We start from the raw sequence: 14,349 nt of genomic DNA, 5'->3' as shown, positions 1-14,349 counted from the left end.
TCAAAGAAAAGGCAAAGGTAGTCCCCTGTGCAAGCACCACTCGTTTCCGACTCTGGGGTGATGTCGCATGACGACGTTTTCACAGCAGACTTTTTACAGAGTGGTTTGCCATCGCCTTCCCCAGTCCTCTACACTTCCCCCCCAGCAAGCTGGATACTCATTTTACCAACCTTGGAAGGATGGAAGGTTGAGTCAACCTCCAGCTGACTACCTGAACCCGGGATTGAACTCAGGTCGTGAGCAGTACTGCAGCTTTACCACACTGCGCCACAGGGCTCTTAAAGACATATTTATAAGAGAAAAACTGCCAGCGGGGCTTTTATTGATCAGGAATGCACAGGAACACAGTTCCAGCTTGCTTGGTGTAAGTGGGTGTGGCCTAATTTGGAAATGAGTTCCTGCTGGTTTTTTTCTACAAGAAAGTCCGGCGTGAAACAATGGGGATGTCAGGGGATGTGGCCTAATATACAAATGAGTTCCTGACTGCCAGGCTACAGTTGCAAACCTTCAAGGTAGGGGCTGGAGATCTCCCTGAATTATAACGGCTCTTCAGGTGACGGAGACTAGTTCTCCTGCAGAAAATGCCTGCTATGGAGGGTGGATGCTATGACATTATATCCTGGTGAGATCCTGCCCCTTCCCCAAGTCCTGCCATCCCCAGAGGCTCCACCGCAAATCTCCAGGAATTCCCCAACTCACTTCCAATGCTATAATATCCTTTTTGAGGTGCGGTGACCAGAATTGTACAAAGTATTCCAAAAGAGACCGCACCATCGATTTATACAGGGGAATTATGATACTGGCTGATTTGTTTTCAGTTCCCTTCCTAATAATTCCCAGCATGGCGTTGGCCTTTTTTATTGCAATCGCACACTCTCTTGACATTTTCAGTGAGTTATCTACCACGACCTCAAGATCTCTCTCTTGGTCAGTCTCTGCCAGTTCACACCCCTTCTCAGGCTCTGCAGACTGCTGACAGACCATGACTGACAGTTAACTGCTGTCCCTCTGCTAAGAGTTCACTGCTGACTGACCTCTCTCTGTCTTTGTCTCTCTCTGCCGCCACACATTCTTATTAGCTCCAACCACACTGTCTCAGTCAGTCACCAACCAATCACTTCACTCATTCATTCCCCTTCTTTCACCCCCCTCCCTTCTCTACTGCAACTTACCAACAATTAAAGGAACACAAATATATAAATCCAAATGATTACAAGTACAGACAACAAGGGGAACGTATGTGAACATTGCACCATGAACAGAACTTCCAGGTCTCATCTTGCGTGTGCCTTCCTTCTCCTTTATATCAACTTAACTTTGTTCCCTTGACTATCAGGGATCATGTGCTGCCTTTTGAAGGGAAGGAACTTCACCTCCTGGTAAATAATTATGTAATTTTGGCAGCTCTCCTGGACCGATGGCGGCCTCATTTATCCTGCCGACAGTATTTGCCATAAATTCAGTCAATCATCATTTCCTTTGAGTTACTTAGGAGAGAGCAAGAACAATAAAGCCGCATGCACCAGACACAACGAAAAGCAAAAGCCCTACCATTTGGAAAAGCTAACGCTTGATCTAACATCTCACAAAGAAAGCATATGACTGGCCAGGTTTTTCACTTACAGAGCAATGATCCTGACACGGAACAGAAAGACCCAAAGGGCAAACAGCTGAGCAAAATGAAAAAAGTACATAGAGATAACACACATCTGTTGCAGGGCTTTTTTAAATAGCAGGAACTCTTTTGCATATTAGGCCACACCCCCTGATGTAGCCAATCCTCCAAGGGCTTACGGGGCTCTTCGTGCAGGGCCTACTGTAAGCGCCAGGAGGATTGGCTATATCAGGGGGTGTGGCCTAATATGCAAAGGAGTTCCTGCTACAAAAAAAAGCCATGCTGACTAGCTGTGAGAAGAGCACAACCGGCAACAATCACAAGATCATGCACTCACCTCTGAGGCTTGGCTTGCACAAATTGGCGGGGGGGGGGGGGCGACAGGATGTGGGACAGAGCCCTAACTTTTAGAAAGAGATTATGAATGCTGAGATTTCAGATGGGCAGCTGTGTTGGCCCGCAGTGGGAGAGACAGATTCAAGCCCAGTAGCCCTTCAAAGATTTCCAGGGTATAAGCTTTCAGGAGTTAAAGTAGGGTTGCCAATCCCCAGGTGTGGACAGGGGATCCCCTGGTTTGGAAGCCCTCCCCCTGCTTCAGGGTCATCAGAAAGCGGGGGGAGGGGAGGGAAATGTCTGCTGGGAACTCTATTATTCCCTATGGAGACTTATTTCCATAGGATATAATGAAGAATTAATCTGCAGGTATCTGGGGCTCTAGGGTGCTATTTTTAAAGGTAGAGGCACCAAATTTTCAGTATAGCATCCAGTGCCTCTCCCAAAAATGCCCCCCAAGTTTCAAAACGATTGGACCAGGCGGTCCAATTCTGTGAGCCCCAAAAGAAGGTGCCTCTATCCTTCATTATTTCCAGTGGAGGGAAGGCATTTGAAAGGTGTGTGGTCCCTTTAAATGTGATGGCCAGAACGGCCTTTGGAGTTCATTCATGCTTGTCACACCCTTGCTCCTGGCTCCGCTCCCAATGTCTTCTGGCTCCACCTCCAAAGTCCCCAGATATTTCTTGAATTGGACTTGGGAACCCTAACTTGAAGATATGACATTAGGAGCTTTGACTCTCGAAAGCTGATACCCTGAAGTTTTGTGGGTCTTTACTGTGCTACTGGATTTAAACATAGACCCTGAGGGTTGGCAGAGAACTGGCCGCTTCACCTGTACTGGGGCACCAAAGCCATTCTGGAAGAATTCTAACTCCCACTCTAGTGGGTTGTTCTCTCCACCCCCGGCTCTTTTCTAACACAGCAAAAGAGATCCAGCTGGGCAGCCGTGTTGGTCTGATGCAGAAGAACGAAGTCTGAGTCCAGTCTTTAAGACCAACAAAGTTTTATTCAAGACATGAGCTTTCATGTGCATGCACAGTGCATCAGATATCTTCATGCACACCAAAGGTTATACACAGAATTAAACTTTGTTGGTCTTAAAGGTGCCACAGGACTCAAACTCTGTTCTGCAGCAAAACAGATTTGCCGTTTTCATTTCTGTAGGTCTTGCAAAACAGCCAAATGGCCCAAGGAGTCCCACTTGTCACCCGGCCAGCAGCAACGGGGTGGGCCTGAGGGTTACTGGCCCTACCAATCAAATCTCTTTGAAACCATTACGGTCCCCCCCTTTCTGTCCCTGCACCTTGCAGCCTCCGCACTGCTGCTCTGACCTTTTGCACTCTGAAAATTCAAGGTCTTATTGTGTTTGAAGCTGCTTTGAAAAGACAATAAACTTGTCTGTGGTACAATAGACACATGCGAAAGAAATACAATCCTTATCTATACGCTCAATCTCGAGTCAGTGTGAAAAAGGGAGGGGAGGAAGAGGAAGGAGGGAATCAGACAAGAAAAGACATTAAAGCAGGGGTGGAATTCTAGCAGGACCTCCTTTGCATATTAGGCCACACACCCCTGATGTAGCCAATCCTCCAAGAGCTTACAGTAGGCCCTGTAAGGAATTCTAGCAGGACCTCCTTTGCATATTAGGCCACACACCCCTGATGTAGCCAGTCCTCCTGGAGCTTACAGCAGGCCCTGTGAGAAGAGCCCTGTAAGGAATTCTAGCAGGACCTCCTTTGCATATTAGGCCACACACCCCTGATGTAGCCAATCCTCCAAGAGCTTACAAAAAGGAACCTTGTAAACTGTTGGAGGATTGACTACATCAGGGGTGTGTGGCCTAATATGCAAAGGAGCTCCTGTTAAAATTCCACCCCTGCATTAAAGCATTCCACGAATTCACCAATAACATTTCAACAGTCTGCAAGAAGTCTACAGTGTCAGTTGCCAACCAACTGGAGGAACGTAATACAGACCAAGCATGATGCACATACAAACGCATGGTAGCATCCCATCCTGGCAACTGGGGTTAATAGCTTAAAAATGCAGTCAGTATTTGTAATGGTTAGCATTTTAAAAAATAAACTTCAAGCATCTTTTGAGTGATAAATGACGTGTCTGCATTTTTAATTCATTATTTTAGGTATTAATATATTTAAACTAAAAAAGGTGCCCCCCTAAATGAAAATCCTGGCCGTGGAAGGCTGCATTTTTATACCCTGCCCTTCTCTCTGAATCAGAGACGCAGAGCAGCTTACAATCTCCTATATCTTCTCCCCCCACAACAGACACCCTGTGAGGTGGGTGGGGCTGAGAGAGCTCTCCCAGAAGCTATCCTTTCAAGGACAACTCTGTGAGTGCTCTGGCTGACCCAAGCCATCCCAGCAGCTGCAAGTAGAGGAGCGGGGAATCAAACCCGGTCCTCCCAGGTAAGAGTCCACGCACTTAACCACTACACCAAACTGGCTCTGACTACCCCAAAGTAGAACAACTCATGTCCCAACTAGACTTCATTCTTACCTCCATGATGGGACTGGAAGCCAAGACCTTCTCTTCGATATTGGTTTCGCTGGAAGAGCCACCGACAGACGCAAAGAACCGCATGGCGTATTTGGCAGACACCGTCTTCCCGGCACCGGACTCCCCGCTAACAATAATGGACTGGTTCTTTTCGTCCCTGCACAGTGAAGAATGAGACAGATGTTAAATGAACCTCTTCGACGTTCCCTTTTTGTTGCTGTTGTTCCCCTTGCCCACTTTAATGGATCGTTTGCTTCACCAATCTACACCGCCTGCCTTGATGCTTTTGGAATGGGTGTTCTTCAATTGGAGGCAACGGCAGAATTAGTATGCAGCATCCTGAAAACCTCAGCACCCGCTTGTTTCCAAGTTCGATTAGCAACTTTCCGGCCGCTGGCCAAACCCAGCGCTGCGCTTTAAAGCAGTCAAACTATCATAAAAATGAATCCCTCATTTGCCACCATTATGGAATATCATCTTCACACAGACGGCATGCCGTTTCAGAAAACATTTGCTTTTATCTACTCCGCCAAATGAGAAAACGCCATGGCGTTAGAGATAGCCGTGTAGCCTCTGCCGCTGACCAGAAACTCAATCTTGCTTATTAAAGGCAAGTATTGAGTTTTCCAGAGCAGGACAGAAAAGCCAATTACTCCAAACATCCCGATAAATGGAGCAGCTTAGCAAGTCCCGACCTAAAGCCTTTTTGGCACAGACACTCAAGTAAGTTAGTTGTGCATAGCGGTTTCCCAACACTTCCCAACAAAACCATAGTTTGAGTCCAGTGACTGTGAGGTCTACAATTATCTTCAGCAAGGTCACTCGAAGCCATTTAATTGTTTCTCAAGTATGAACACAAATACACAAGTTCTACAAAGAAAGACCGATAGAAGCAGTTGGCTAATGAAAATAGTACTCTTATCAATATATCTAATTCTCAATATGGCCAAACCTGTAAAACTTGGAGACTGGAGCCATGAACAAAGAAGACAGATCTTTCAACAAGCCTGGAAAATGAGACAGGTTTGCAGAAAAACCTGCATTTTTAAAAAAAAAAACACCAAAAAATACTGGGAGGCGGTAAACTTCCTCCCAAATAATAGAAGCAGCACTTGTCGCTTTAAGAATTATCTTCAATAATAACGACTCTCCATTTCTTTAGGATTAGCATTTATCGTACCATCGGCAAAGCCAGTGATGAAATTAAGGTGGGAGGCTAGTGAAGGCATATTTATAGAAAAGCAATCAGCCGTTAAATGCATGCCTATCTTTCTGGCGCTAGTTAAGTTCAAAACTCTAAGTTGTTTCAAGGCAGACATTCTCACACTGTGAAATTCGTTAGCACAACATTCTAACGGATAGTGATGACCTTGAGAGACAGAGACTGTGAGAAGGCCCACATATTTTCATTTCCCGGCAACCTAACAGGTGTTTCAGAGCAGCAATAAGATAGCGTACAGCGGGGATGTCAAATTCATTTGTTATGAGGGCTGGATCTGACATAAATGAAGCCTTGTCAGGCTGGCCCATGCGTGTCATAGAATATAATGCCAGGTAGCGGAGATACAAATTTCATAAAGGACACAGACAAAAAACATTAAAGATGTCTAACCCCCCCCCCTCCCCTAAAATAAAACATGCTTAAAGTATTAGCACTCCTGCAATATTACAGAATTGCAGATGAAGAGTTACAGATTTATACCCCGCCCTTCTCTCTGAATCAGAGTCTCAGAGCGGCTTACAATCTCCTATATCTTCTCCCCCCACAACAGACACCCTGTGAGGTGGGTGGGGCTGAGAGGGCTCTCACAGCAGCTGCCCTTTCAAGGACAATTCTTGTGAGAGCTATGGCTGATCCAAGGCCATTCCAGCAGGTGCAAGCGGAGGAGTGAGGAATCAAACCCAGTTCTCCCTGATAAGTGTCCACGCACTTAAGCACTACACCAAACTAGCTCTCAATATTGTGGCCAGTATCAAAGCAAGCTCTCCCTCCCCACTACCTGTCAGACCTTGGAACGTCAAATAAGAACGAATCATTCTTTTCAAAATTAATCCATTTATTTGAGAACAAGCGGTCTTGGGTAGAAGCAGATTGAGTTTGATACATTTCAAGGCTACTCGGGCCTTTTTGTAGATACATGTAACATAACAATAAAATCATTCTCACACTCAGAGAGACAGTTGTCTGTTCCCATACTCCCTTATCTCATTCCCAGGAAGGCTCCCTGCTGGTTACCTTGAGGCATGCCATCTTCAAAGGCTTTAAGGCGCCTGAGAATGCCAAGTGAGAAATTCCTCCCATGAGTTTTACAACGGTCTCTTTCTGTTTGAAATGCACATCTCTTAATCTCAGGGTTAGTAATAGCAAACAAAATGGCGTTAGTCATGTCAAGAGAATATATTTAAAAACTATACCATCTAAACAATTACAAGGTCTGACACTACCTCCCCAAGAGAGGAGCCTCAGCCAAAGGAGAAAATAGAGGCTTTGCAGCACCTGTACGATTGAGAAATCTGGGCAAAGCAAGCTGTGGCACAGAAAGAAGCAAGAGAGAGGAAGAAAGAAGCAGACTTGCTTCCGGGCCTGATAGGAGCCTTCCTGGGGCCTCATCTGGCCCACGGGCCACAAGTTTGACATCCCCGGCATGCAGCATTAACATGGCAAGGGAACTCGTCAGCTACACCTTTAAGACCAACGAAGTTTTATTCAAGGCATAAGCTTTTGTGTACACGCACACTTCTTCAGATACATTGAAACAGACTTCTTCTAGCCTTACATCTAGGTAGAGGGTGGTTATGGTGTGTACTTGAGTTTCCCAGCCTTAATAAGTCCTGCCACCCTCCCCACGCTCAGGAGAACCGCTTGTGTCTGTTGTGAAATTGACCAGAGACATTGGAGTTTAGAGCAGGGGCGTCAAACTCATTTGTTATGAGGGCCAAATCTGGCATGAATGAGACCTTGCTGAGCCGGGCCATGTTGGGCCAGGTCATGTGTGTATCTATTTAAGATTAGGTAGCAGATATATATATTTTATAAAGAACACAGACAACCCCAAATATATATATTTTAAAAAAACTTAAAACATGCTTCAAACATTAAGATTACATGCAAATAGTAAATAGTACTAAACCCTCAAGTGTGTACATAGCTGAATGGATGGGATGCCTGCAATACCTTCCTAGCCAGTTTTAATGGTGCTTTCTTTGTATTTCTCCCATGGGATCTAGGGAACTGGGCAAAGGAAGCTCTGGCTCTTTCCTTCCTTCCCCAGGGGGACCAGGCGGCGGAGGAGCCTCAGAAGGAAGAAAGGCTTGGCTCAGCAGCTCTGCTGCGCAACTGAGAGAGCCTGGCAAAGCAAGCTATTCCTCCCCCCTTCCTCGTCAAGGGAGAAACTTAGCAAATTGAGAAAATAGAGGTTTTGCTCTGTGGCTCCTGTACAATTGAGCAAGCCTGGGAAAGCAAGCTGTTATGCAGAAGGAAGCATGATATGAACAAGCTGCCTTATACTGAATTAGACCCCCCTGGGTCCATCAAAGTCAGTATTGTCTAATCTGACTGGCAGCGGCTCTCTGCTGAGGTTTTTCACACCTATTTGCCTGGACCCTTTTTTGGAGATGCCCGGGATTGAACTTGGGACCTTCTGCTTACCAAGCAGATGCTCTACCACTGAGCCACCGTCCCTCCCCATAGGGAGGATATAGGGAGAAGGAAGCAGATGCCTGCCAGTTGCTCGGGGGCCTGATAGGAGCCTTCCAGGGACCTAATTCAGCCCCGGAACTGCAGGTTTGACACCCCTGGTTTAGAGTGTAATGAGCTCTGTTTCCAGGAAACCCAGTAATTTTGTCAGACGAAGGACGCTCGCTACTGAAACACGCCTATAATACCTCGGAAGCGTATCACTTTCACTTTTTTTGCTTAAGCATAACGCCTGCACCTTCGGAGTACTACGGCACTGGAGCAAAATACTTCTTACATTTTGTGTGGTGGACATTACGAATTACAAAAAAAAAAAAAAATGGACTTGTAATTGTCTGCATGCAGGGCTACGCACAAATGTAATCTCATATCCCGTCATTAATGTAAAACAAATTGAAATTTAAGCCGTGTGCTTCCTTCACTGAAATTTAATTTGACTTGGTATAACGGCATCGTGTATTCGAGACTGTTATAGCAAACAGTTCTTTTTTTGACACGGTGACTTCTCGGTTCACCACCCCTCTCCATGATTAGCAGATGTATGCACAAATAAAGCAACACATCACAAAATATGTTTAACCAGCCACAAGTCACAGAGCTGTCTTTATGTCCTAGTAGAGGGCTATCACCCCCCCCCCCCCAATAACATATCATTAGAATTCTCCTCCTTTCTCTCGGTTTAACCCTGAAGCCAAATGGAACAGTCCAGACGGAAAGATCAGGATTCTTGTTATCAAAGTGTACATACATCCCTGGCTTTAAATCAATCTTGAAGCAGGGTTTCTAATGCCGCTTCAAATGGAACAAGCTCAATTCCAGAGAATGGACTACGGGCATCGAACATCAGAGCTGATGCGAAGCTGCAGAGGCTTTTGCAATGTCATATCAACTTCTGTCTATTTTTCCCTACGGAAACGTTCACTGATGGAAAGTGTCCTCACAACAAATGTGATTGGCCATTTCGTGTGATGACGTCATCTCGTCCACAATGGGATCCCTGACTGGATGGAATTATCCATGTGGCTAATCTTCAGAGAAGGAAGCTAAAACTGGCACTAGGGTAGCAGCAGGCTCAGGTTGCCAGCCTCCGGGGGGGGGGGGGGCAGAGACCTCCTGGAATTACCACAGATCTCCAGACCAGGAGGCTCAATTCCCCTGGAGAAAATGGCTGCTTCGCAGGGTGGAATCTAGGGCATTCTACTCTGCTTTGGTCCCACCCCTCAGCAGATTTTACTCCCAAATCTCCAGAAATTTCCCAATCCAAAGTTGGCAACCCTACCCCAAGCCAAATCAAACTGCCCTAGTGATATTAATATTTGCACATCTGTTTTGTTGAAGGGGGGGGGGGCGGAATTTGGTGTAGTGGTTTGGTGTGCGGACTCTTATCTGGGAGAACCAGGTTTGATTCCCCACTCCTCCACTTGCACCTGCTAGCATGGCCTCGGGTCAGCCATAGCTCTGGCAGAGGTTGTCCTTGAAAGGGCAGCTGCTGGGAGAGCCCTCTCCAGCCCCACCCACCTCACAGGGTGACTGTTGTGGGGGAGGAAGGTAAAGGGGATTGTGAGCCGCTCTGAGACTCTTCGGAGTGGAGGGTGGGATATAAATCTTCATCTACCTCACAGGGTGTCTGTTGTGGGGGAGGAAGATAAAGGAGATTGTGAGCTGCTCTGAGACTCTTCGGAGTGGAGGGCGGGATATAAATCCAATGTCTTCATCTACCTCACAGGGTGTCTGTTGTGGGGGAGGAAGATAAAGGAGATTGTGAGCCGCTCTGAGACTCTTCGGAGTGGAGGGCGGGATATAAATCCAATATCATCTTCTTCTTCTTCTTCTTCTTCTTCTTCTTCTTCTTCTTCTTCTTCTTCTTCTTCTTCTTCTTCTTCTTCTTCTTCTTCTTCATATTTCACCAAAACTGCAATTTCTTTTTATCCAAAAGTATAACATTTTGGGCTGCTCTGTAAAAAGTAAAAAACAGCTGGCTGCAACCAACCCTAAAGGGGTTACTATACAATGTTCCCTCTAGGCTGCAGAGTCTTGTGAGCAAAAATTCTACTTTGTGAGTTACTGGCATTAAAGTTGTGAGCTCCTGCATCAATTAGAGTGCTCTGGGGCCATATTTCCAGAGCTAAGACAAAAATGTGTGAGCTGGAGGCTCAAAATCTGTGAGCTAGCTCACACTAACTCAGCTTAGAGGGAACACTGGTTGCTATGATGTTTCACATATATCATATGCTATTTGATTTTTTACCTTCATTGTCCAAAGAGCTACTACTAGTGATTATGGGTCCCTCTCAACTTCATAAACACCCTGTGAAGTAATGAACCTTATGTGCATCTCAGGATAGACGAGGCACAATTTCCAAAGTCACCGCAAGCAGTCATCAGGTTGCTTTGAATCATGGGGAATCCCAAACCCGTCAATCACAGTCTGCAGTTCTTCCAGCACTGACTGCTGACTGACATTCTACCCCGTTATAACTACATGGAACTTTTCTGTGAATCACACAATAAAAATACCTCCAGCATCCCACAATGCATTCAGCCGTCTCTATGAATTCATATTTCAATACAAAACCAGACCAGTTTCAAACAGCGTCTGTACCACACAGAGAAACACCTCCTGGTGCTTTTGAGATTGTAGAATGCCAAGGGAATACCTTCTTATACATTAGCAATGCTGCTGAGTTTTGGGGATGGGTGTGGTTGGGCTTGGAAACAACCCTAAAGCTCAAACCCCTTGCATTTTGGCAAACCCCTTGCATTATACAGAATTTCAGCCCGTTCTAAGTTGCCCCAACTTGTGGGCAACCTCCCACACTTTCCATAAGCCCTAAATGCAGGGCTTTTTTTTTTAACAGGAACGCGCGGGAACACAGTTCCAGGTGGTTTGGCACCAGGAGTATGTGGTCTAATATGCAAATGAGTTCCTGCTGAGCTTTGTCTACAAAAAAACCCTGCATGGAACAATGGTGACATCAGGGGTACAGCCTGATATGCAAATGAGTTCCTGCTGGGCTTTGTCTACAAAAAGAGCCCTTTGTGAAACAATAGTGCTCTCAGGGGGTGTGACCCAATATGCAAATGAGTTCCTGATGGCCTTTTTTAAAAGAGCAATGTGTGAAACAATGGTGAAGGCAGATCCTAGGAACCGTCATTTGCAAGGTTTTTCAGGCCTCCACTAAAAGCTGAGGAGCAGAAGAGAATGCTGACAAAACCTCTAATGGGAGCCAACATTTTCAGCTCTTTTCTCTAGGCAAAATATAGCTTGTCTTAAGAATCAGTTGCCACTTACAGGGCTTTTTTTATAGCATGAACTCCTTTGCATATTAGGCCACACCCCCTGATGTAGCCAATCCTCCTGGAGCTTCCAGTAGGCCCTGTAAGAAGAGCCCTGTAAGGAATTCTAGCAGGACCTCCTTTGCCTATTAGGCCACACCCCCTGATGTAGCCAGTCCTCCTGGAGCTTCCAGTAGGCCCTGTGAGAAGAGCCCTGTAAGGAATTCTAGCAGGACCTCCTTTGCCTATTAGGCCACACACCCCTGATGTAGCCAATCCTCCTGGAGCTTACAGCAGGCCCTGTGAGAAGAGCCCTGTAAGGAATTCTAGCAGGACCTCCTTTGCCTATTAGGCCACACACCCCTGATGTAGCCAGTCCTCCTGGAGCTTCAAGCAGGCCCTGTGAGAAGAGCCCTGTAAGGAATTCTAGCAGGACCTCCTTTGCCTATTAGGCCACACACCCCTGATGTAGCCAATCCTCCTGGAGCTTCCAGCAGGCCCTGTGAGAAGAGCCCTGTAAGGAATTCTAGCAGGACCTCCTTTGCCTATTAGGCCACACACCCCTGATGTAGCCAGTCCTCCTGGAGCTTCAAGCAGGCCCTGTGAGAAGAGCCCTGTAAGGAATTCTAGCAGGACCTCCTTTGCCTATTAGGCCACACACCCCTGATGCAGCCAATCCTCCTGGAGCTTACAGCAGGCCCTGTGAGAAGAGCCCTGTAAGGAATTCTAGCAGGACCTCCTTTGCATATTAGGCCACACCCCTCCTGATGCAGCCAATCCTCCTGGAGCTTACAGCAGGCCCTGTGAGAAGAGCCCTGTAAGGAATTCTAGCAGGACCTCCTTTGCCTATTAGGCCACACACCCCTGATGTAGCCAGTCCTCCTGGAGCTTCAAGCAGGCCCTGTGAGAAGAGCCCTGTAAGGAATTCTAGCAGGACCTCCTTTGCCTATTAGGCCACACCCCCCTGATGCAGCCAATCCTCCTGGAGCTTACAGCAGGCCCTGTGAGAAGAGCCCTGTAAGGAATTCTAGCAGGACCTCCTTTGCATATTAGGCCACACCCCTCCTGATGCAGCCAATCCTCCTGGAGCTTACAGCAGGCCCTGTGAGAAGAGCCCTGTAAGGAATTCTAGCAGGACCTCCTTTGCCTATTAGGCCACACCCCCCTGATGTAGCCAATCCTCCTGGAGCTTACAGCAGGCCCTGTGAGAAGAGCCCTGTAAGGAATTCTAGCAGGACCTCCTTTGCCTATTAGGCCACACACCCCTGATGTAGCCAGTCCTCCTTAGGGTTGCCAAGTCCAATTCAAGAAATATCTGGGGACTTTGGGGGAGGAGCCAGGAGACTTTGGGGGTGGAGCCAGGAGACATTGGGGCGGAGCCAAGAACAAGGGTGTGACAAGCATAATTGAACTCCAAGAGAGTTCTGGCCATCACATTTAAAGGGACAGCACACTTTTTAAAATGTCTTCCTTCTATAGGAAATAACAAAGAATAGGGGCACCTTCTTTTGGGGCTCATAGAATTGGACCCCCTGGTCCAATCGTTTTGAAACTTGGAGGGTACTTTGGGGAGAGGCACTAGATACTATATTGAAAATTTGGTGCCTCTACCTAAAAAAACAGCTCCCCCAGAGCCCCCAAAACCTCCAGATTAATTCCCCATTATACCCTATGAGAATTGATCTCCACATAGGGAATAATGAAGACGTTTCCCTCTCCTCCTCCCTCCCCCCCCCCCTTTCTGGCAACTGAAGCGAGGGACTGGCCTTTCTACTCACGAGTTGCTGCCAGCTTCTTTACAGCAGCAGTCACACCATCCCAAAGTGGAGCCTTGCAATCAAGCCTCCGGAGGTGCAAAGGCACATGGTCCTTTGCAGGCGGGGCTTCTCTCCTCCCCCCCCCCCAGCCAGCTGACTGGGCGCGGGAAGCAGCTTGCGAAAAGGAAGAACGGCTGCTGCAACGGGGCTGGGTGGGAAGGGAAGGGAGGAGGAGAAGCATCGGGCATTGGAGTCCGTCAAGACCCGCCTGCGTTCGGCAGCCACCTCCACCCGCTCGCTGGCGAGCCAGCCTCCCTTCTCAAGATTTCCCTTGCCAGGCTCAGCACCTCCTCCCCGGACGACGCAAATGCTCCTTGGCGCCATTCCCCCCTCCTCCCCCCGCTTCCAGAGTTATGGAAAGCGGGAAAAGAGGCTGAAAATCCAGTATTCTCCCGCCAGGGCGGGAGGCTTGGGAAGGCTAGTCCTCCTGGAGCTTACAGCAGGCCCTGTGAGAAGAGCCCTGTAAGGAATTCTAGCAGGACCTCCTTTGCCTATTAGGCCACACCCCCTGATGTAGCCAGTCCTCCTGGAGCTTCCAGTAGGCCCTGTAAGAAGAGCCCTGTAAGTTCTTGGAGGATTGGCTACATCAGGGGTGTGTAGCCTAATAGGCAAAGGAGTTCCTGTTACAAAAAAAGCCCTGGTTGCCAGCCAAGATCTCAGCAATTCAGAAACTACAAAAGAGCTTCAGCTCTGATAGATAATGTGTAAGAGCATGCTTTATGATACAAACCCAGTTCACTAAAATACCGTATGAAACCACTCTGACAGCAACATCAAGAAGCTTAAAGAGCAGAGGCCCGTGGAACCCTCTCCCTGAAGCCTCCCTTAAATTATGTAGGAAGGAGAGCGCTCCATCTTTTCCAAATCCTCTTATTTTGCTCAAAATGGCAAACACAAATCAGAGCGTGGACACCCCACCGTCTCCTGGTAGTAGTAAAAGGTTTCACTTGTGGATGACAAATCGCTTGTGTGTAGCATTCCATATACTAGCAGTACAAGATCAGTCCTATAAACTCAGCAGGGCAGGCAGGGTTTTTAAAGGTGGAAGATGAGAAAGGTTAATTCCCATTTCCCCCACTCTACGAGAGCTC

General features: G+C 47.2%; 1 protein-coding gene across 5 annotated transcripts in view; it reads right to left on the bottom strand.

Annotated features, from left to right (window-relative positions):
* The window catches only part of MYO5B (myosin VB), a 520,179-nt gene that overhangs the window by 269,515 nt on the left and 236,315 nt on the right, over positions 1 to 14,349 (bottom strand). For all 5 annotated transcript variants that reach the window (XM_060236175.1, XM_060236177.1, XM_060236176.1 and 2 more), the window contains exon 5: positions 4,469 to 4,625. In XM_060236175.1, the coding sequence (XP_060092158.1) occupies positions 4,469 to 4,625 (157 nt within the window). The remainder of the gene's footprint in view (positions 1 to 4,468; positions 4,626 to 14,349) is intronic.

Source organism: Heteronotia binoei, chromosome 4 (assembly GCF_032191835.1).
Source record: "Heteronotia binoei isolate CCM8104 ecotype False Entrance Well chromosome 4, APGP_CSIRO_Hbin_v1, whole genome shotgun sequence".
NCBI classification, from domain to species: Eukaryota; Metazoa; Chordata; class Lepidosauria; order Squamata; family Gekkonidae; genus Heteronotia; species Heteronotia binoei.
Note: the sequence above shows the minus strand (reverse complement) of the source record. Positions and strands in the feature narration are given on the sequence as shown.